This window comes from Cervus elaphus, chromosome X, assembly GCF_910594005.1.
Source record: "Cervus elaphus chromosome X, mCerEla1.1, whole genome shotgun sequence".
In the NCBI taxonomy this organism is placed as follows: Eukaryota; Metazoa; Chordata; class Mammalia; order Artiodactyla; family Cervidae; genus Cervus; species Cervus elaphus.
Window position 1 is genome coordinate 119221831 of NC_057848.1, and position 24529 is coordinate 119246359.

The 24529-nt window shown below is 43.9% G+C and overlaps 1 protein-coding gene across 4 annotated transcripts in view; it reads left to right on the forward strand.

The window, feature by feature from the left end:
- Positions 1-5141: 5141 nt before the first annotated feature.
- Positions 5142-24529, forward strand: part of SHROOM4 (shroom family member 4) — a 237390-nt gene continuing 218002 nt past the window's right edge. The window contains exon 1 of one of the 4 annotated variants that reach the window (XM_043895371.1): positions 5142-5376. In XM_043895371.1, the coding sequence (XP_043751306.1) occupies positions 5260-5376 (117 nt within the window). In that variant the 5' untranslated portion in view covers positions 5142-5259. The remainder of the gene's footprint in view (positions 5377-24529) is intronic. The other 3 variants (XM_043895365.1, XM_043895366.1, XM_043895367.1) reach the window with 3 other exon arrangements.

Sequence of the window (24529 nt, forward strand, 5' to 3'; positions counted from 1 at the left end):
ACTACATCAAACTAAAAAACTTCTGTACAGAAAGCAAAACAAACAAACAAACAAAAAAACCAACAAAAACTGTAGACAAGGCAACCTATAGAATGGGAGAAAATATTTGAAAATCATATATCTGATAAGGAGTTAATATTCAAAATCTATAAGGAAATTATGCAACTCAATTGCAAAGAAGAAACAGAAAAAAGAAAAAGCAAATAACTAGATTAAAAATGGGCAAAAGATTTGAATTTTTCCAAAGAATGTATACAAATGTCCAACAGGTTTATGAAAAGCACAGCTCACTAATCATCAGGGATATGCAATGCCTTTCACATCACACCTGTTAGAATGGTCATTATTAAAAAAAACCATATTAACCATTGTTGGCAAGAGGGTTGAAAAATTGGAATCATTGTACATTGTTTGTGTGAATGTAAAACAGTGCAGCCAGCATGGAATACAATATAGAAGTTCTTCAAAAACTTAAAAATAGAACAACCATGTGATCTAGAAATCCTACAACTTGGTGTTTATCCAGAAGAATTTAAATCAGGATCTTGAAGAGATGTTTGCACTCCCAAGTTCATTGCATCATTATTCACAAGAACCAAGAGGTGGAAACACCTAAATGCCCATTGACCAATGAATGGATAAAGAAGATGTGAGATATATGAATATATATATGAATACATATGTGTATATATATATATATATATATATATATATATATATATATAATGGAATATTATTCAGTCTTTGAAAAGGAAATACTGTCATACTACAACGTGAATAGACATTGAGAACTTTGCTAAGTGAAATAGGCTCATCACTAAAGGACAGCTACTTTATGACTCCACTTATATGAAAAATCTAAAACAGTCAAGTTCGTAGAATCAGAGTGAAATAGTGGTTGCCAACAGCTGAGGAGAGGTGGGAATGGATGCTACTATTCAATGGGTCCAAAGTTTCAGTCATGCAAGATGAAAATATTCTAGAAATCTGCTGTACAACATTGCACATGTAAATGATACTTTACTGTACACTTAAAATTTTGTTCAGAGGGTAGATTTCATATGTGCTTTTGACACAATAGAAAAAATTCTGATCTTTTACTAGAGCAAGGATTCTGAAGCTAGGGTCTATAAGCCTTAGCAGGAACTATATACAACATGGGATGATCATGTTTAGATTTCTAGGAATTTCTAGGGGAGATCATGCATAGCTTTCCCTAGACTCTCAAAAGAATCCTTAATTTAGAAAGGAGCTAGAGGCACTGCTTTGAGGAAAATTGTATTCCAATTGAGCTAAAAAGTAAAATAGTTCAGAGAATGATTGCTATTTCAATCTCCTTCCTTCCAAAAAGGTAAATTGGTCAATAGATTTCTAAAGAAGAAAAGACTCTTGTGAGGATTTTTTTAAAAACTTCTCTCTCTGTTTCTGCCGATGGACTTCTGCCCACCTTACCTGTCTGCTTCTTTTTAGATCCTTTGTGATCCTTCTTGACTTTTAAATACTAGCATGATTTTAAAAATAGCATAATCCAAGATTTCATCTTGGATTCATCTTTTCCTATCATTCTGTCATTCCTACCATATATCCCTGCATGAGATTATCCACTCCAAATGGCTTCAACCATAATCCAAGTGTGTTTTATCAATCACTATTCCTCTCTTGATAATGTGGTTTCCTACTTCTACCTGCCTAGTGGACTTTCCAGGCTTCCCTGATGGCTCAGCGGTAAAGAATCTACCTACCAATGCAGGAGACATGGGTTCAATCCCTGGGTTGGGAAGATCCCCTAGAGAAGGAAATGGCAACTCACTCCAGTATTCTTGCCTGGGAAATGCCATGGAGAAAGGAGCCTGGTCGGCTAGAGTCCATGGGGTCACAAAAGAGTTGGACATGACTTAGCGACTAAACAACCAAAAACAAATTGGACTTTCTATGTTTTTACCCAAAGGCAATTTAATGTATTTTAGAGTCAATTTATTTTCTGTCCATTGACTGTCTCACACACACACACACACACACACACACACACACACACACACACACACACACACACACACAGAAATACACCCCTGGTCTCTTCATTGCTTTATTTTCACATGGTTCATCTCCATCATTAAGGCTTCATTTACACATATACTATGTTTAACCACTTGCCAGGAAGTAATCCCAAAATTTTTTAAACTGTAGAGGAATTTAAGAAATCAAGTAGCCCAATCTTTTCCATTTATAGAGAGGGGCAGTCATCTGCTTAATATCATACAGCAATTTAATGGCAGAACCAGCTTAAAATCCAGGCATCTCACATTCTACCCAGTATCCTTTCCACTACATAATCATGCTCCCACAAACTGTGGAAAGAATGAGATCCCTGCTACTAGCAGTGATTTTTAAAATATACTTTATTTATTTATTTTTGGTTGCAATGGGTCTTTGTTGCTGTGCACAGGCTTCTCTAGTTGCGGTGATCATGGGCTGCTCTTCATTGCAGTGCATGGGCTTCTCACTGTGGTGGCTTCTCTTGTCGTGGAGCATAAGCTCTTAGGTAGGTGCATGGGCTTCAGTAGTTGCAGCACCTGGGCTCAGCAGTTGTGACTCGGGGGCTTAATTGCTCTGCAGCCTAATATGGAATCTTCCCAGATGAGTGATTGAACCAGTGTCTCTCGCATTGGCAGGCAGATTCTTATCCACTGTACCACCAGGGAAGTCCTAGCAGTGATTTTTATCAGTAAAGAAGATTATCTGTCCATCTGATGTTTAAAATGGCTACTTATGTGATATTTTCACTGGGGATTAGATAATTTATGTTCTTTTGCTGTAATAATGGAAAGGATAAACTGAAGAGTGCTGCAAGACAGTGTGGAGTAAGCCTTGCAATGAAGATAGACTGGTTAAAGGCTAGCTCAGTGCTTGCTTTCATAATAATGTTGTGAGGATTTCGACTCTTTCCTTGCAAAAGTGTTTTCATATGTATTATTTCATTTTAGTCTTCAACAGACCTGGGAGGGACAGAGGTCAGGACTTAATAGTTGATGTTTACAGACGAATAAAATGAGACTGAAAACAGTTCAGTGATTTGCCCAAGATGACCCATCTAGTTAGTGACAAGGCCAGGACTTAGATGTGTGTCTCCTGCTTCCTAGTCTTCTTTCTTTTAGTCTAGACACATAATTCTAGTAGACCTTGAGTGATAACTACAGACCCTGTGAACTGAAATTTATGGATTTCAATATGCTGAAACTGAAACATGCTAAGTTCTAATCAAGTGACAATCATGGAGATAGAAGTCTTAAAAAGAAGGGAAAAAAGCTCAGTTGCAAGGTGGAACAGAGCAAATGAGTGTTATGTCATAGGTTGACATGTGATCAAGAATCAACAAACCCAGCTGCCATTTTCTCAAATTTTCTGCTTTCTAGTGGGAGAAATGCAAACCAAGGAAAAAAAAATAAGTGAACATGATTGAAATGATTTTTGCAGGTCTAAAAATCTTAAAGATTGAAGGTGGTTCCCTATGTGAATCATCTTTCAAGATTCTTTATTTAAAAAAAATCATTGGGCTACTGTTGATTTATAATGTGTTCGTTTCTGCTGTACAGCAAAGTGAATCAGTTATACACATCTAAAGGATTTTTCAAAAGCAGGTTATAAACATAAAAAACTGCAGTTTTATTAAAGAAAAGTCAGGTCAGCATCATATAATGAAGACAGTCCAGGAGGCAAAGAAGAAATGATTGGGGGAGGGAGGAGAGCCTGTGAGAGAAATTTCAGTGGCCTGAAGGGGCACACACAGGCTGAAGTGTGTTGAAGAGGCTGTGACAGGTGAGGAAATGCAAGCAAAGAGTGACAACCTTGTCTGCAGAAAGCTGACTGTGGGAGGAAGGATGTCATGGTGTCTTGATGATGAAGAAGAAAGTGCACAAGAAGGCATCGAGAGACTAAACAAGCAAGAACCTTGGAGGGTCCTATGGAGTTGACTGAGTTGTCAAAACTTTCCTTGCTACTGTGAAGCTCTTTAAAAACTCACTGCCTGAATGTGGCCCCAGAGAAAACGTGGTAACTGTGTCCAGGTCAAGACTGAGAAATCAGCCCAAGATTTGATAACAAATTCGAATATTGTGAAGACTACTAGCGTGGGTATTTGGTCTGTTCTAAAAGCTCGGTTCAGACACTACAGCCTCAAGCATGAACAGATGAGCAGAGATGTTCTGGCCCTTGTCTAAAAGCCGATTCTTCCAAAAGGAACAACATTGTTAATTGACCAGCTTATCAATGGATGCTCTTTCCTGTAGGTTTGTTTAGGAGTGAAAACAATACTGCTAGTCATAAAGTTTGCTGATTCCTGGCTTGGTCATCTCAGTGGGGCAAGTGCAAGGCCGTGCCAGAAACTCCAGATGACTGGAATATACACAAGCACAGTGCTACCCATAAACCATAAACGCCAGCGCTGAGCCAGGGTGCGGCTGAGCCTGGGCAGGGGGCATCCTCAAAGTGCTTCTTTATTTAAACTATGCTCCAGGGCAATGTTTCATAATGACCCCACACACCTAGCTCGCACACACAGAGCAGCCTACTCACACAGCCCCACTGTGTTCCCTGGCGTGCTTGCTTGACTTTCCATCCCTCTAGGCAAGATCCACAAATTAGCAGCTTTGTAACCCTCCCAGGACCCGGTTCTCGGGGCCTTCAGAAGAAAAAGGCAGTCAGAGAAATATGAACGCGCTAATCGGGAAACCAGCATTTCAGCCCACTCAGCCACGCGGGCCATCCACACTAACGACTTTCACCTCCCCTGGCCTTGGCTGGCTGGAGGGGCGGGGAACTCGACAGTAAGGAGGAGGACCAAAGCCGGCGGGGGGGGGGCGCAGGGGGGGGGAAGCTGCTTGAATGAAACAATGTAACAATTGATGTGAAGCCTCGCCTCACTCCCACTCCCCAGCGTTCTTATAGGCGAGGTCCCACTGACTGACACTTCCCATTGCTCCGTTTTCTTGTCCATTACGCACTATCCCTCCGCCTCTCCTTTTCTTTTCTTTTTTCCTCCTTCTCCTTCCCCCCCCCTCCTCTTCCCCCCTCTCTCCAGCTCCGTGTCATTTCCTCCTTGCGCTCGCTCTCTGCCCGAGCGTCTCCAGCCAGGAGAGTAGGCGGAGCAGGGCGGTGAGGGGTGGCGTAGCGCTGGAGGGCGATGGTGGCGGAGCCGCTGGGGGCGGAGGCAACGTAGCCCCTGCAGAAAAGGAGTCCCGCCGCGCCTGAGCCGAGCGGAGGATGGAGAACCGGCCTGGGTCCTTCCAATACGTCCCTGTGCAGCTGCAAGGGGGGGCGCCCTGGGGCTTCACCCTTAAGGGGGGTCTGGAGCATTGCGAACCGCTCACGGTGTCTAAGGTAAGAACTGGCTGCTCCGTCCGAGCAGTGCCCAACTTTGAATGGGCGAGCGGGTGTTCGGGCTGCCGCGGGACGCGGCCCTCAGACCAGCTTGGAAACTTGGCCGGAGTTGGGGATGAAAGCCCGCTCCCCCCACCGTGGAGCATTAGCTGCACTGGGGGTCTGGCCATCAGCCCCGGCGCCGACACTCCTTCGGGGTGGCGGGAACGCGGGATGAGAGCGCGGCCGGTCCGGGGCTAGAGCCCCGCGCGCAGACACCCCCGAGAGGGCCGCTTCTGCTCCCCAACGTCTGGCGGCTTGCTCCCCTCCGTTGGAGCTGGAGGAAGTGGTAGTTGTTGGGAGTTGCTCCTTGGAAGTTCCCGCGCCCTTGTGGCACAGCGAGGGGCTGAAGGGACAGGCAAGGCGGCTTGGCAGCTTTCTTTGCGGTGTCGACCGCCGGGCCATCCCGCCTGGGCAGATTACTGGGCGAGGGTCCGGTGTGGGAACGGAGATGAGGCGTCGGTGGCTTTCGTCAGCCTCACTTCCCACGGCCGGACGCGCGCACATCCATTCAGCCGGCGGGGCGTTGCGGCTTGGGCTCGGCCTTTCCCTCCCACCGGAGTCCTGCCCCAGCGCCGGCGAGATTTCCTGCACGTTGAGGAGCGTGGAGGAAACTTTTGCGCCATGGAGCGCAGCTGTGCTGGAGCTGCCGCCGCTGCCGCCAGAGTTTGTTTGTTTTAGGAGGCTGTGGTCTGCTGGAAGCCAAGTTGCAGCTGAGGACAGGGGAGAGGTGCTCTCCCGAGCCTTCCAGAACCCCCCTGAGCAAGGCATCCCCGAGTAGGGGTGAGGGTAGGGGGTGGGGGCCGCCGGGGCTGTAACTGGGAGGAGAGATTTGCAGGACGACTCACCTTGAGGCACCAGATGGCCAAGGGAGTGAACTTCACGAACTTTATTCTGATTTTTTTTTGTTTTGTTTTAAGACTGTTTTTGTTTCTCTGAAAAGCCCTTCCCCTTCCAACCCGCTCAAATTGCAGTTGAGGTGGAAAACGTGGATTTGTGCTGGAGAAAGAAAGATGTGGTTTCTCTGCGGGTAACAAATGTCACTTTATTGTTTTGGCTTCTTAACGTAGGTCACATCTTAGGAGGGGGAGGCGAATGCCCCCCGCCACACCCCTGCAGAAAGCTGTGCCCTTTTGCCAGGCCCCAAATTGTTGGTTGACTTGTTAGTGTAGGGGGTTCTTCAGGCCTTGGGGCCACACTGTTAGCAATCCTGGGGAGTTGTCACGGGTTGTGCCTATCACCTTGAGCTGCCTGAGGTATGCTGAGGCAAAACTTTGAGGGGCTGTCAGGGAAAACTGGAATCTTTCGCTTCTCCAAACACCAATAACCAGCCCAGATCTTCACCCAGCACCCTTTTTTCTAATACTAGTCATTTATTTCTAACCAGCCAAAGATGACTTTGTCACCTACTGTCATGCCACCCCCCCCCCCCCACTCCAGTATTCTCTGGAGAGAGTAATAAGCCTTATTTTTTTTTTTAATTTGAATAGTCTCAAACAACCCCTTTGAGGAGGGGAATCCTGGCCTTCAGGACTTTCTTCTAATCAAACTCCTCCTCTCCCTCCATTCCACCAAGGTCAGAACAGTTTATGCAGCCCTCCATGGTCTGGCAGTTCCTCCCTTTCTTTTTATCCTGACACCACATGCAGACTTCCCAGTCTGCCCAGACAACCTGCCTTGGAGGGGTCATTCTCTACCTCTGCCCAGGGCTCACCCATCCTGAGAGGCACCCCAGAGAGTGGTTGCTGCTGTGGCCCTGGGTTGTTTTGTGAGCCAGCACAAACATGGCAGGGGGTGTTACTAAGCACAGGGCAGCCAACAATTTGTGGTCTAGCTGGGGGATTATTTGAGGGTAGATGAGGCTTTCCTTGGCCAAGCTGTTGAGGAAGTGACTCGTGTGTTGAGAGGCAGGGTGCCTTTTAATGATTCCCTTTCTGCTGAAGGTACACTTGACCCCTGTTATATATGAAGGCTCATTATTACACATATTTGGTTATTGCAGGGGGTAAAATCATTTCTCCCATATATTCCAAATAGCTTGACTCCTTACAGGAAAAGCCAGCCTATATATATATAACCTGGTTTGTTGTTGTTGTTTAGTGGCTAAGTGGTGTCTGACTCTTGCACCCCCGTGGACTGTAGCCCCCCAGGCTCCTCTGTCCATGAGATTTCCCAGGCAAGAATACTGGAGTGGGTTGCCATTTCCTTCTCCAGGGGATCTTCCTGACCTAGGGATCAAACCCATGTCTCCTGCATTGGCAGGTGGATTCTTTTCACTGAGCCACCTGGGAAGCCCATATAACCTGGTTGTGTGTTAGTCACTCAGTTGTGTCTGATTCTCTGCGACTCTATGGACTGTAGCCCGCCAGGCTCCTCTGTCCATGGGATTTTCCAGGCAAGAATACTGGAGTGGTTTGCCATTTTCTTCTCCAGGGGATCTTCCCAATCCAGGGATCTCATTACGGGCGAATTATTTACCATGTGAGCCACCAGGGAAGCCCATATAACCTGGTTAGCCCCTATATTTAAAGGGGCCATGCAGTTTTGTAAAGTGCAGTGGTTACCTGTATTTTTTTGTTGTTGTTGCCTAGATAGTATGTGGCATAGTTCATTAATCCCCTTTTAATTTTTCTCCCTTTATGCTTCAGAATGATACAGCTTTCTTCTTGGAAATAGCCTCAGTCTGCACACGTTGGTGGGGATGAGATGGAAGGGTATAGAAAGAGAATTGTATTGGCAGATTGAAAACTTGGGTTCTAATCCTTGCTCTACCACTCACTAGCCCCAGGATCCTGGGTACATCACTTGCCCTCCCTGGGTTTAGATGTCTCCATGTCTACTGTGAGGTTCAAGTCTTTAAATAAGACTGTGACAGTCTAGTAGCCAGTCTTTTCTGCTGTGCTAGCTTTGACCCTTTTCTTCCTAGAAGGGTTTCTGACTGAGGAAGATGACACTTTGTTCTATTTGCATGCAGTGTTACTGTTTTATAGTGTATTTCCACATCTCTTTTTTTTCATTAGCCTTCTACAGCCACCAGGTGAGGCAGTCAAGGAAGGTTGTGGAGAAACTGATGGAAAAACTGAGGCTGTGATGCATTGACTGGCATGCATAGATATGTCATATGGTGAGTCAGTGGTAGGCTCCAAATCAATCATATTTTCTACTACTTGGAGAGTTTCTTTGTTAAAAATTATTATTTTTATTGAAGTACAGTTGATCTGGGGCTTCACGGGTGGTGCTAGTGGAAAAGAATCCTCCTGCAATGCAGGAGATACAACAGACGTGGGTTTGATCCTTGGGTCAGGAAGATCTCCTGGAGTAAGAAATGGCAACCCACTCCAGTATTCTTGTTTGGGAAATCCCATGGTCAGGGGAGCCTGCAGACTGCAGTCCATGGGGTCTCAGAGAGTCAGACACGACTGAGCACTCTGCAATAGTATAGTATAGTTGATTTACAATTTGTGTTAGTTTCAGGTATACAGCATAATGATTCTTTTTTTTTTTTAGGTTATATTTCATCATAGACTATTACAAGATAATGAACATAATTCCCTGTGCTATATAGTACATCCTTGTAGCTTATCTATTTTATGTATAGTAGTTTGTATTTGTTAATCTCATACTCCTAATTTGTCCCCACCTCCCTATCCACTTTGGTAACCATAAGTTTGTTTTCTATGTCTGTCAGTTTGTTTCTATTTTGTATATAGATTCATTTGTATTATTTTTTAGATTCCACATATATGTGATATATAGTATTTCTTTTTGACTATTCCACTAAGCATAATACTCTCTAGGTCCATACATGTAGCTGCAAATGGCAATATATCATTCTTTTTTATGGCTGAATAGTATTACACACACACACCCCCATCAATTTACCTGTTGATGGAAACTTGGGTTGCTTCCATATCTTGGCTATTGTAAATAGTGGTGCTGTGAACGCTGGTGTGCGTTTATCTTTTCGAATTAAATTTTGTTTTCTCCAGCTATATACCCAGGATTGAAATTGCTGGGTTATATGGTAGTTCTATTTTTAGTTTTTAAAGGATCCTCTATGCTGTTTTCCATAGTGGCTACACTGATTTACATTCTCACCAACAGGATACAAGGGTTCCCTTTTCTCCACACCCTCTACTTGAAGAGTTTCTTGATTTTTCTGGTGGTACTGCAGTTTGTGAAGAGACATGGGGCAGTACCACTGAGGGGTGTATGCAGTCTTGGCAGCCTCCCACCTCATTGACCCTTTGCATGCCAGCCTGTGGTTCCACAGTAGGTGAGGACTGGGTTGCAGACACTCCCTGGTGGAGTCTAGGCTCAGGAAGTAGGAGAGGACTGTTTTGGTCACTCCAAACCATTTATGATGATCTCAGGTCAGGCAGATACAGAGGTAAGGTACCAGAACCATGGTGAGAAATATTGGAGAACCTCCTTTGGTGTCATGGGAAAAAACCCAAAAGAAATTTGGATCTGGTGTGGCATATGTTCTTGGAGATAGCTTGTGGAACAGGTGGAGACATCTTGGGAGTGGAGGAGTTTGAGGAAATGTGATTAGTGGGAAAAGAATGCATAGAGTGTGAAAGTGTATTTCATAATTGCTATGGGGGAACATTTGTATTAGGAAATGATTAAGTTGAAGAAGTCATCAATTTCTATATGCTCCAGTGATATCTCTGAAGGAGGGAATTCAACTGTCAAAGTTGTGGAGACTGGTATAGTCTTAACTTCTCTTCACTTCTTTTAATAGTTAAGTGACAAAGAAGAAATGTTTAAAAAAAGACAAACAGCAACCCCTCCCCCAAACAACTATTATTGTTGATTATCCTCTGCATTAAGGAATGGTGTGTGATTTCCTCATACATTGTGGTGTTTCCAAAGAAACATGACCCACTAGAGAATTGGGCCCATGCCTTTGGTTAGCATCTTATACTCTTAATACCTTACTGACCCAGGGAGCCTGTCTGAAAGAAGTGGAGATTCTCTTCTAATCAGATTTGACTTTTTGGGCTGTTTGCTACCTAGGGCTCTCCCTCTATCCCCTCTACAGTGTAGACAGTCATCCATCCATTAGGCTCCCTGCGCTGGAAAAGATCCACTTTGGGGGATGGGTGACCTTTTCAAGGTTCTGGTGCCAGTGATTATGCATCAAATAGGGCCTCTCAGAGGTCTCAGAGATTCAAACTGTATCCTCCTCTGGTATGTGTATGTGAAAGAGAGAGTTGCTAAGCTGTATTGTAAGATTCCTATACTCATTTTGAGTTCTTGGAAATGTGCCCTGAGGTTGGCTGAGGGTGGAGACCAGTGTGGGGATGTAGGAAAAGGAGAAGGAGGAGAATTGGGGAGGAGGACAAGACATGGCAGAAACAGACTCATCCTATGTATTTGCCATTTTCTTGGTCCATTTTTGTGACAGTCTCTCTCTGGCACAGTAATGGAAGTGGCCACTAGTTACTTACTGCTCTGAAACAAAGTAAGGTCGGGTGGGGCAATAGCCTGGAGGAGAAAGAAGTTTCACCTCCTCCGCTTAGTGTGTACTGATGTTGCTGTATTATTTTATCCTCTTTGGACCCAAGATTTCTATGCCACACGGGGTTAGCCCTACCTGCACCATCTTTATTAGCACAGATGATGTGAGAATAAGTTGGGCAAACCTTAATACTGTGTGGCATCCTTAGCCTAGGAAGAGGGCAGGGCATGCTCTTTAAGTTTTTAGTCTCTCCTTCATCCCCACTGAAGCACACAAAGTGGCAGCTGAGATTTCAAGAGGATGTGGATCAAGTCAGATTGAGGCCTGGCAGTAGATTTGGCTGTGACTTTGAGTTCTTGTTGGGTACACAGGTAGTGTTATGTGAGATGTGCTAGTTCTGTGAAACTGTCTTAGTTATGTTGCAGGCCGGGACCACCCCCAGGCCAGGGCTTGGCATTCACAAATGGACCTTCATGAGGTCTACTTCTTTGGGAGCTTAGTACACCCTGGTTACTTAGATGAATCCCTTCCTCATCTCTGCTTCTAGAATCAACAAAGATGTCTACTGCCTCAGCTCCCCAACTGTTCTTCTCTCTCAGAAAGTAGGCTTTTGGGTACATGGGGTAGGAATCCATCCAAAGGAAAACAAATCAGGTTGGTGAGAAGTAGTAAAGCAAAGAAAGTGGGTAATATGTCTGCTAACCCTTGGCTAAGCTTTGGCTACACACTGCTTTGGGGCCTGCTGGGCTGTCATAATACAACTAGTAACCTATTGTGATCCACACGTGTGCTCCCTGAAGTAAAAAAAAAAAGGCCAAGCCTGTTAGAGGCTTTTCTTTCTCTAAAACCTCAGACAGAGAAAATTCAGTTGCAGCTGGAAGACAGTTGAACATTGTCCTTTAAACAAAATTCAAATGATTTTGCCTCTTGCTCTCTCCCATCTCCTCCCAGGACTTGTTTTTAACAGAAAAAAAGAAACTCAGATTTGAGGTTGGTGTTTGTGGAATGATTATCTAGAGGGAACATCGCAGTGTTTATAGTTAGGCTCCTTCAGAACCAGAGGGCAAAAAGATGCTGACCTGTCTGAGAAAAGTTAATGAAGAACAGCAGAGATTAAGTCAAGGGCTGCCCTCACTAGCCACACACCCTCCCGCACCCCCACCAAAGGGCAGACTAAACTCAGGCCTACTAACTGAATACTGTTCTTTGAGGTGGCTGGAATCACAGATTCTCAAAGTGAGGAGGATTTTGTGGAAGTCACCTGGTCTTAATTGATCCATGAGCCTCCTATGCAGTATCCCTGAGCTTGTTCTCCTCTGGTCGTGGGGGAGCGCATTTCCTTCTTAGCCAGTCCTGTTCAGTGTTAAAGTTTTGACTGTAGACAGCTTTTTCTCGTGTTGGGCTGCAATCATTCTCCATCTGCCTACTCTCTGTGGGTTCTAGTTTTGCCTTCTGGGACCACAAAGAGCAAGTTCTCTGACTTAGCACAACCTTTGGTAGGTCTGAAGACAAAGACTGTGTCCCTTTGTCTCAGTTTTTTAGGCTAAAGAGCCTTAGCTCTTTTAGCTGTTCTCTGTGGGATCTGAGATCCAGCCTCCTGCTCCCACTCTGGATAACCTCCAGCCTGGCCATGTTCCTCTTGAGTTAAGAGAGCCCATAGCTGAATGCAGTAAGTGAGAAGCATCTGACCGAAGTTGAATCAGACCATTCTTTAAAACAACTGAAGACTACTTTGGTTCTTTCTGGCATCCATGCCATATGAAGACTCTGTATCAAGCAAAGTGTTTCAGTGGAAGTATCTATGCTGCTGCTAAGCCAAACCTGTCCAAGGCCTCTACATAGGCACCTGCATACGGACAACTACATAAGAGATTTGGGAGGGGCACATCTCTCACTATGTATTTAGAATTGTCTCTAGCCCTCTCCCTAGCCCACGTCAGCCTTGGGAAAAGTGTTCTAAGGGAGATGATAGAGAAGGCATAAGCCCTGACTTCCAGGAGCATATGTTTCTACAAAGAGTTATAGCCAAGGAATTTGTATAATAGAAGAAGGAAGTGGTATTTGCTCAAAAATCAGACCTCCAGAACATCAGATTGTTTGATCTTTAACCAGTTGCTGGCTTTGAATTTGTAGGTATAACCTCTCTGAGCTTAATTTTCCCCTTGTGGAACACATAGGTGTGTTTGAGATTGAAGATGCTGACAATACATGACATACAAGAAGCCTCCAACTTACAGAAACCCTGGGTAGGAATTTAGACACAGCAGTCTCAAACCCTGTTAGGTTTTTATTTCTGTGCACATTGTCATTGGCACTGGTTGCAAATCTCCTATTGTTGCTGCTATTTCTCTGTTCTGAGGTCTTCTGTCTGTACCTGGAATACCCACGGGAGTCACTCCTGCTGGAGGTCTTGCATCCACAGTCTCATTGCCGCCCCCTCTCCATGTCCTCACATCTACCAGATTGTCACCTGAATTGAGCAAATGTCTTTTCTTGGTACTAAACTCCTGATGGGGGATTGTATTGAAATGGGGCTTAATACTCATTATCACTGAAGGATGAGAGGCTTGGAAAAGAGAGTTAAAGTCTAGGAAACATGTCCCTCTAACACAGTTCTTGATAGTTGCCATGTTCAGAACAGTTCTGGATAGGGCTCTTTGGTCCATAATATATCCCTGATAAAATCACAGAACCTAACCACCATTTTTATAATATCCTATCTACAGGGAACTGCATTCAAAGCTCCAAATAAGCTTGCTTATTTACAATTCTAGTCTGTCTACAGGGAACTGCATTCAGAGTTTCAAATAAGCTTGCTTATTTACAAAGGTAATTTTGGAAAACAATCTGGAAGTCAGGGATAACAAGTGCTGTAGGTATTTCTGTTACACAGATCTAAGTGGGTTTGGGGATTCTACTACTCTCACTGCCCAGGTGCTCATAGCGTTGGTGCTGGGGCCAGAATTTGTGTGTACATACAGTGTTTGCATTGTTAAGTCTCTCTGAAACTGAACTTCAGGTTTACCGGAGTTATCTTGTAATCAGCAAGTGACCCTTTTTATTAGTTATGTGGGTATCTAGATCACTTTCACTGTTTCTGTGGGGGCAATATTTTGTTTCTTGATGCTTCCCTGAAATACCTGCTTTAGACAGACTTCAATTAAGTCATTAATGAAAAAGTTGAGGTATTATATTTCCCTGCTAAAATTGTGCTCTAAGACCTGGGAATGGGATAGATGTTTGTCTCTTCACACCCCTTCACCCCATCTAGTATAAATAAGCCAAATGGAAAGATTGTCTTAGGCATTAGTTTTCCAAGGGATGATTTGTTCTTCCTCACATCACACTGGCATGTTTGCTTGGGCACATAGCCATCCTGGCTGGGCACCAAAATTGCAAAGATCAAGATGACTTGGTTTCTCAGAGACTAACTGCCCCCACCCCCGCAAGCCCCACTTTGACTTCATCTCTACTCCCTCCTCTTTCAGTGAAAGTCCATGACTGTGCCATGCCATAGACCGAACACTGCTTGGTAGCAACAGAGACACATTTTCCATGCATCTAGGCTACCCTTCTTTCATGTCCGTCCTTTGGTTTGCAGTCTCCACCCTCCAGCACCGAGTTGCTTGAGGCCTACATTTGGGACTGTCTCACTCAAGTGCCACTACTTCTTTGTTCATTCATTGGCTTCCCTGCCCACTGTCCAAAACCCAGCTTGTTTTTTTTTTTCTTTTTTGGTCACAGTGGGCCCTTCTTGTATGCTGTACCAGCTCTGTCCCTCTTGGCTCAGCCATGCATCTGGTGTGTGTGGGGGGAGGGGAGAGAAGTTCAGAGTTAAGGCTGATAAAGTTTGACGACACTCAGCAAATTGGTAGCTGGGTCAGGGGGAGCTTTTCTCACACTGTGTCTCTCTATCCTGTTTCAGTGGAGGACCGGACCTCTGTTGCATTCCTGATACTCTCTTATCAACTCGCTGAGTAATTTTGGCATGTTACTTCACCTCTTTGTACGCTCCTGTTTCTTCTCAGCCTCTCTGTGGGGCAAGCTTCTGCCTTATTGAAGGGATGCTATGAGCTCCAGGATCTTCTCTCAGAGTTTAGGCTGTGGAGGTGTAAAGGCTGACTGACATTAGGCAGTTCATCCAGGGCTTTGCTTTCCTCTACGCTCCTACTTCCTATCTTTCCACAAATGGCTGTTTCCTGGTATGTTCTCAGGGACGACATGCCTCATGGTCTGTTAACTTTCACTCAAGTCTTTTAATGTTACATCTGTGAGGAATGCAGGAGGTGGGACTAATTTGACAGGATCAACGGTTAAGCCCAGTGATGGACAGACTCTTTGTGGTGTCTTCTGTCCTCCACTCTAATGCCACTCAGCAGATTCCCAACTGTATGGTCTTCTCTCTTCCTGAACCCCTGGCAGGGAAGTTTTGAATGGTTCTCCTATACTGCCTTTCATGGTCCATCAGAAATTGATTTTTCTTTGTGGGGAGGAGGTTGGGGGTGAGATGAGGTAAAGCTGGGAGGAAAGCTGGTTCAACTAGTTATTCTGGAAAGGTGTTAGAGTCTCGTGGCTTCTGCCCCATCTTTACTTATGAGAGGATGACAAGCTAAAGCCTTATCTTTGTTGGGCTGCCTTGTTGCTTTCCATTTGTGTGTGTATGTGTGTGTGTTTAATGTAAGTGAAAGCTCCTCTACAAACTTCTGTAGGTAGGCTGTTTTTGATGGCATCTTATCTGACTGAGAGGGTGAGTGATGACATTTTGGAGCCTCAGAGGTGAGTATCAGGTCTTGACTCTCATGTTCTTTGAAGGGCTTGACTGAGAGGTTGGAGCTCTGTGTTAATTAGAAATTGTGATCAGGGAGTAGCAAGGCAACAGGCAGAAAGTGGATCAGGCAAGGATTTGGATACACTACTTGTGTGCTTGTGTCTAACTGGATGGAGGCAATGCTATTTGGTTGGATCTCAGCAACCTCTTGAAACAAAACGGGCAATCCAGGCCTAGATATGGTAGGATAGGAGGCATAGTGAACCTGCTGTGTGGTAAATACTGCTCCTTTTAGGAGTTTTAAATATATTCTTATCTAATTTTACAGTAACTCTTTGAGGTAGATATTGATCTCCCCATTGTGCAGATGAGGGGACTGAGGCTCAGGAGAAATTAAGGGATAGACTCCACATGGAAAAACTGACCTTCAAATTGACTCCTGTCTGACTTCACATCCCACGCTGTTTACATAAGTGAGAGAGAAGAACTAGGTAAGAGTATGATGGAGGAAGCTGGGGAAAGAGATAGGGAAAGAGAAAAAAAACGAAAGAAATGTAATCTGCTGCAAAAACTGGTAATGTTACCGATACATGCCCCTCAGGGGTCAGGATCAAAGGAAAGGTATTGTTTTATTTTGTTCTAAATCTCAAATCAGAGTAAGAAGTATAAGCTTGGATTTAGAAGACCCGAAGTTCAGTCTTAGATTTGCCATTCAATATTTGTGCATCACTGGGCATGTCATTTTCCTTTCTGTGTCTCCATTTCCTCACCTGCAAAATAAAATAATAAAGTTCACACTTTTTTCCAGTAGGGAGGGAGATTGAGTTTATCCTTTATCTCATATAAATACTAGATGTGTATGCAATTTAAGAAGAAAGGAAAAGCATTCCACAGATGTCCCTTATTAAACAGAAATTTTCTTAAGGGAATTCTGAACTTAAACAATGAAGTGTATGAAGTTACCAAATCTTTGGAAGTTGTATGAAATGGCAGGACATCTTTAATGTGATGTTTGCTGCTGGCAGACATTGGAAGACCAGACATGATTCCTGGCTAATGTTTCAAGAGACAGCAATTTGAAAGGTGATGCTAAGCCTTGTTTGGCTCCTACCTAAGAGCTCTCAGTTAAGCCTCCAATCAATCAATCAGTCCACCAGTCAACACGTATTTGTTGAGTACTTTGTAAAGTGCTAGAGAATATAAGAGATAGTCACCATGGAAGACCTGTTCCATGGAAATGACTGTTTTGTTGAAGAGAGACATTACCGCAAGCCTAGGGAACAAAAACCTTACTTTAAGTGCTGAAACCATGGGCTAGGTTCTAAGAGCAACATTTTCAAAAACTTTATTGAAGTATAGTTGATTTACGATGTGTTAATTTCTACTATACAGCAAAGTGATTCAGTTGTATGTATATATACATTCTTTTCATATTCTTTTCCATTATGGTTTATCACAGGATATTGATTATAGTTCCCTGTGCTATACAGTAGAAGCTTGTTGTTTATCCATTCTATATATAATAGCTTGCATCTGCTAATCCCAACTTCTCACTTCATCTGTTCCCCAACCACCCCCCACCCCGGCAACCTCAAGTCTGTTCTCTATGTCTGTAGGTAAGATCAACGTTTGTTCAGTGAGAAGAGATTTCATTGTAGGCTGATGTGGTTGGGAGCTTTGTGGAAAAAGGAAGAATTGAAGCTAGGTCTTGAGGGCTATATAGGATTTAGGTAGGCTGGGGAGGAAGAAAGGCATTCATTTTAGTTAGTACAAGTGCTGCATGTTCTAAGGACACAGACAAATGACAGGCCAGTTGGTTCACCCTACAGTGAACTAAGAATATGAGCTCCTCAGGATCTGGGTATGTGTGGTTTGTTCATTTATTCACTTGTTAATTCATGCATTAAATTTATTGAGTGCCTGTTCTAGGAGCTGAGCTATTTTTCCTATGGCCTGTGAAACCAGCACAGAGCCCCATAAATGTCACTTTTATTTGTTTTCTATTAATACTTTCATAGTACATATCTTGAGCCAGGCACTGGTTTTCTATCTTAATACATATTAGCTCCTTTATTAACCCCGTTTGTACAGATGAGGAAATTGAAGCATAGAGAGGTTAAGTAACTTGCACACTGTCTTACTGCTTGTGTGGCTGATAAGTGGATCAGTGGAGATACCCTTGATTGTTATCTAGTAATGAGATATAAAGGTGAATGCATTTGAGTCAGTTATTCTGAAGCACCCAGAACATCAGACTGTGGGGTGGACTCAGGTTGGAAGTACATACCCATTTTGTTGTGTTTTTTTTGGAAGATTACTGTTAATGTGTTAAAAAAAAAAAAAAAAAAAAACGCACCTAACACAGTACCGGAGAAGGCAATGGCAACCCACTCCAGTACTCTTGTCTGGAAAATCCCATGGAAGGAGGAGCCTGGTAGGCTGCAGTCCATGGGGTCGCGAAGAGTCAGACACGACTGAGCGACTTCACTTTCACTTTCATGCCTTGGAGAAGGAAATGGCAACCCACTCCAGTGTTCTTGCCTGGAGAATCTCAGGGGCAGTGGAGCCTGGTGGGCTGCCATCTATGAGGTCGCACAGAATCAGACACGACTGAAGCGACTTAGCAGCAGCAGTGGCAGCAGCAGCAACGCAGTACCACAGCCATATATGTGTTTCCACGAGGAAAGACCTACACTGAACAACTGGAGGGGGCATTTTAAAGGAATCAGTTATCTTGGCAACACGCTGACTGTTGTTAATACATTAGCAAGTTGCCAGAGGTAGTGGTAATATATAACATTGGAATCTGAAGAAATGAGGGACAGGCAGGAGTTGAGATAAATCCAATATTTCTAATCTAAAAGGCTCTTGGTGGTGATGGAGATTGGGAGGGCTAACTGGGTTTAGTTCAGTTTTGGATCTTCTGAGACTTTAGGATTATCAAGGTAAGGTGTTCCATAGGCAGTTCAGGAAAAAAAAAAAAAGATTTGTTTATTTAAGGCCACCGGTCAGTTAAAACAACAAATTATTGTTTCAGGAACATAATGATTAACACAGATGATTTACTGATCTGCTGATTGTTGTGTAAATGAGTGAATTGCCAAACAATCTCATGCCCCAACAGACATTGGAACAGGCCAGCATTGTTATTTAATGGGCTTTTCTGGTCATAGTTTGGTCTTGCTATCTCCTCCAATCTGCAGGCTGCCTAGTCACCTGAGGTATTACTGGCTGCAGTTCTTTCTGCCTAACCGAGTGTTTTCAGGTGATGGGGAAGTCCAACAATCGAACAAGCAAAAAAGAGAAGAAATTAAAAATGTGAAAATTTAGACTTGAAGCTGGAAATGTTAAAAGGTTCGAGGCTGTTAGAAAACATCAGTTGTCTTGCCAACTTGTTTAAGGATTGTGTTCTGTATATGAAAAGTAAAATGTGTGGGCTTAATAAGGCAAACTCCACTGGAGTTTCAAGTCTGAATTGCATTTTTGATGTCAGTAGTTTCATGCTCCCTACATAGTGGAGTATTATTAATCTGTGAATATCATTGTTCATATTTCTGCAGTAGCAAGGGTTCTTAAAATGTGATCTTTGAAAAAACATTATTAAACTTGCAAGTATGATTTGTTTTTAGTGGTGTCTTCACTGTACTTTCATCCTGAGTTTTACATTAAAATAAAAAGGAGGTAGGGATGTATTTCACAAATTCATTGCTGCAAATCTGGCTAGAAAACAGCACTTTATTATTAAGAGACTTTTGCATATTTGGAGTGATTATCTAACCCGATGCCCTGTATACTTACAGAAAATTCTCAGGAAAGGTTAACTTTGTGTACAGGTGGGTGTGCCAGTCCCTCGCCTACCTCCATTCTTCTCAGCTTTGCTTTCTATATCTGTAATTTGTTTTTTGCTTTTCTGTGTGATGAAAAACTGAAATTCGGAATGTTGTAAAGATGCTTGTGCCATGGAACTTGGTCTCTTCACTCTCCTTTCTTTCCTCCTTGTATACAAAACTCATTTCACACTACAAATCTCATGGGCACATGGGTTCCTTTACCTAACTCTTCTCTCTGGCCAGGTAAAATAGCTTGTAATTTATATTTGAAACTGATTTGAATATCTAACTGCTGGGGGTATTTTTGTGACTACCCAAGTGCTCTGGCTTTTACAAGAGCCAGCTTGCCAATTTCTCTCTGCTGTATGAGGTCTGGTGGGAGGATGATACTCTCCCTCTCTGGATGTAAAGGGTTAAATGTGTAATTTTCATGTTTTCCCATGCCTTTGGCTGGAGAAATACACAGTGTTCTGCAACCTGCCCAGGCCCTGCACATACTGTATCTGCTTAAAGAAGGCTTTGGCTCTTAGCCCTTCTCAGCTGCATTAGGGTTCAGGTTTCATCCTTCTCCCCTTCCAGCCACTAATAAAAGCCAAAAGAATTAAGGATCAGGGAGAGTTAATTCCCACTGCTAAGACCCAGGTGGGGCCCTTCCACCTCCCATCCCGTCTTCTAGGTTAGAACTCTAATTTAGGGCTGAGCTCTAGTCTAAGCCTGTATGTGACAGTGATCTGGAACAGGCCACAGAAAAGCACTTGACGATCAGGTTTTGCCTTGTGCTGGCATATCTCTCTCTCCCTCTCTCTTTCCTCCCCTCCCTCCCTCCCTCCCCCCCCCCCTGCTTCCTTTCTCCCTATCTCCCATCTCCCTCTTTCCCCATGCAGCAACTCTATTGGGATCTTAGAAAAGATGAGGGGTCAAGCCAACCAATGCTATTACAGAGATGGAAATGATGTATCATTGTTCCTTTCTTCTAAACTAGGAGTTTGGGATGAAGCTTCTACTTTTTTTTTTTAATTCCCTGACCCAACCTCAGTACAACATTAGGAATCTCATTCAGAATAAGAAATGTCATTGATATCTCACCCAACTTAAAAGAGATGCATAGTAATGAGCTCTAAAATAGTGAGCTCAGTCAGAGAGGGCAACTTTGAAGGAGGACCTTGCAAGAACTGGGATAGGCAGGAAGAAGCTTCCTTCTGAAACAACTACACTATTGTAGTTGCCTCCTCAATGGTTTCCCTCCCTTTGACCACCCCCGCCCACTTAAAATTATTTACTATTTCCCTATTACCTCCAAAATAGAGCCCAAACTACTTTAGCCTGGTGTAGGGACTATTGTCCACTGGGCTCAAGTTTTACTTTCTAGCACTCCTTCCAGGACACAGATTTTCAGACAGAGTGATTTCCTTTCCACCCCACCCCCCGCCCCCAGCACAGCCAGGAAGTTCTGGCCTCCAAATTTCCCATCCTGATGTTCCTTGAGTGACTTACTGGCCACTCAGAAGACCTGCTCCCCTCCCCTCCCTTTTGGGCTTCAAGCCCTACTCAAGGACATCATTTCAGTCTGCTTTTGGTGGGGAAAGTCTCTCCCTTTTTGAAATCCTGGACCTCTGATTTTCTAGTAGAAATCTTTGACTGCCCTGTGTCCAGTTTGCTAGACCCAAATCTTCTAGAGGACAATGGCTATGTCCCCTGTATCTTTACTGTTTTCAGCACAGAGCAGGGTAGACTCTCCATAATGATTTGCTGGAAGAGTCAAGTAAAACTTTTGTACTGAATAGCTGGTTATGTTCCCCTTTCTTTCTTTCTTTCTTTTTTTTTTTTTTTTTTGGTTATGTTCCCCTTTCTTATCCTCATTCCAAATGAGAAAGAGGAAATGACTTGAAGAGCTGAATATACTAGCTGAGTTTTCCAGTCTCTCTGTGACACCTAGTAACTGGGGTGAGCCTTGGATCACACACACACACGTGAACTCAGGACAGAGGGAACAAATTGAAGGAAATAGTGGTACATGTGAACATGGAGAGGGATCCCAGACACAACCCTGGATGAGAAGGGAGAGGGCAGCAGTGGAGGCTAGGGCCATCTAACTGCTTGTCCAAGACCTGCCTGCAGTTGGGTTTGCTATGGTTGGGTTTCTTGCCACTGCAGCTCGTGTGCATGAGCTGTGTTCCTGAGGCTCGCCTGTGGGAGCGGCCTGCTGGCTGATGATTACAGCATTCCCTTGCTGTTGGGAAACGTTGCTGCGAGACTCTTAAAAGAGCAGCCACCCCTCTTGTTGCTATGTGTTCAGGAAGGGTAGACTGTGAGTCTTCGGCCTGACTCAAGTGTTTCATTGCTTCAACTGAAAGGAGATGGCTTTATGTGAACCTACTCTGTGTGTGTTTGTGTGTGCGCGTGTATTTTCACTTTTGCTTAAGCAAGCCCTAACGCGTTCTGTCTGACTAGCCTTGGGTATGAGTCACCGTCTGGTATTTATACCCAGTGCCTTTTCTCACTGTTTTATTCAAAGCTGAGAATGCTGAAAAGAGCCAAAGGAACCTTCTCCATCCTCCTTCCAAATGGGGTCTCATCTAATTGGCAGCTGTTTCTGTGGAAGTCAATTAGGTTATGTTAAGGCACTAAAGGAAACACATTGAAGCTCACACTGGCACTACTGTGACAGTTTAAGGTACACTGTGGGGGCTTCTCTTAATTTGGTCCTGCCCAGACTATAGCTGGAGAGTTTGGTCTCTGGAGCAAAGTTTAGGAACAGGCCTCCAAAGGGACCCCCCAGGGAAATGTTTGTCCCTATCAGGATCATATAGTAAGTTTGCAAGGAGTACAAGAATCTGAGAAAGTTTAGAGGAGGTAATTCAGTCTTTGCAGGCATTGGTGGGAGAAACAATGTTAGCATGCTCCTCACTGCTGTTCCCGTTAAGGTTCTTCCAAAGTTGACAGTTTTGTCTTGGGAGCGTGCTCCTAGAGTGTGGGAATGGTAACCCCATCAGGGGCACTGTAGTTATCAAAAGGACAGAGCCTCAGAGAGGAAGGACATGACTGCTAGCATGGTCATTTGGAGGCCAGGCAGCCAGTAAATCATTTGAGAATGAATGAAAAGTTCAAAGGGCAGGCGGGAATGCTTTGGGTGACCTCATAGGTGCTTGAAAAATCAAAGGGATAGCTGGTGTGCTTTTATTTTTTGAGGGCTGGTTCGAAGGAGCAAGGGAATAGAAGTACACAGTAGGAAATTGGCTTTCTGTTTTCATGTGCTTGGGAGCCTTAACTCTGGGCTAGGGATGATCAAAGCTACCATGATTAAATGCCAATTACGTTCTGGGAATTTTATGTGCACAATCTCTAATCTTCTCATCACTTCTCTAAATTAACTGATAGAACTCCTGTTTTACATATGAAAAAAAAGAGGCTCAGAGAGGCCAAACAACATTCTCAAAGTAACACGGCCAGAAAGTGGTAGAGCTGTGGTTTGAACCCAACTTGGCCTGACCACAAATTCTATGCTTATCCCACTATAGTTTGGAATTTTGTTTCTAATCCTCTTTTTGTGCCTCATGTTCCCTAATACCAATATTAACTATTCCTCTGCCTATGTCCTGTGTACCATATCATTGGAGAAGTGGAGGGTCATATAAACCAGTCATTCCCAAGCTTTCCTAGGAAGTTTTTAAATATGTGGATTACACTCTCAGGATTAAATAATACGGTGTATGAGATATACTTAATAGTGTCCCTATTCTGTGCTGTGCTTAGTCGCTCAGTCGTGTCCAACTCTTTGCAACCCCATGGAGTGTAGCTACCCGCCCCCGCCCCAGGCTCCTCTGTCCATGAAGAATCTCTAGGCAAGAATACCGGAGTGGATTGCCATGCCCTCCTCCAGAGGATCTTCCTGACCCAAGGATCAAACCCAGGTTTCCCACCTTGCAGTGGTTTCTTTACTGTCTGAGCCACCAGGAAAGCCCAAGAATACTGGAGTGGATAGCCTATCCCTTCTGGGGATCTTCCCTACCCAAGAATTGAACCGGGGCATCCTGCATTGCAGGCGGATTCTTTAGTAGCTGAGCTACCAGGGAAGCCACCATCCCTATTCTGAGACAGAAATTGCAGTTTAGAGAATTTCCATGATCCACTGGACCAGTAAGTAGCAGAGCTGGTATTCAAATTTTGGATTTTAGAGTGACTATTCTTCCTAATGTCTGTGGTGCCTCTCACTCTGGGACAAGGTGAGTGATAAACAGAAAACTCTTTAACTGTCTGATAGACAATGTCTACTTGAACAATCTTTCTCTTTTTAAATCACAAACCCCAATATATCTAAAGCGGAACTTGTTATCTTCCCCTTGCCAAACAGGCTCTGTCCTTGGCCTCCTGCCTCCTACTCAGCTAGCATTGAAATCTTGGAGTCACTGCTTATTCATCCCCCATATCCAATCCATCACCACATACTGTCAGTCCTTCTTCCTTCAAAATAGCCCTCTTATCTACTCCCTTCCTTTCAATTCCTGTGACTCCCACCCTCTTCCAAGCCCTTATTTATTTCTGGACTTCTGGATTCCTGGCTAGCTTTCCCACCTCTAGGCTCACCCATTTAAATTTTACCCTCTAAGTCACTTCCTCTATCTGAGAATTTTAATTTCCCTATCTGTACAGAGAATAAGCTGAACTGGCAGGTTGATCTCTGCAGTTCTTTCCAACTCTGACATTCTAGACGAGCAAACTATCATTGACACTCCTGTACTGCCCTCTCACTTAAATAGTTGCTCTGGTTCCATTCTCCTAGCCTTGCATAAATCTTTCCTCCATATTGTTCCTAGAGTCTTTATGTGAAATCAACTTACAGTTGAAAGAGGCATTTCAAGTTGGCCAACACTCACCCACTGCCTTACTACCATTTATGACGCCCTTGAATTTGGCTGACCAGGCTGTGCCTGAACCCTTCTGTTAATAGTAAAAACTTTCTCATGAGCCAGCCCTTTGCATTGTTGGGTAGCTACAGTTGTAAAATTCTCCTACCACAAATTGACAACAGTTAGTTGGCCTTTATGGCAC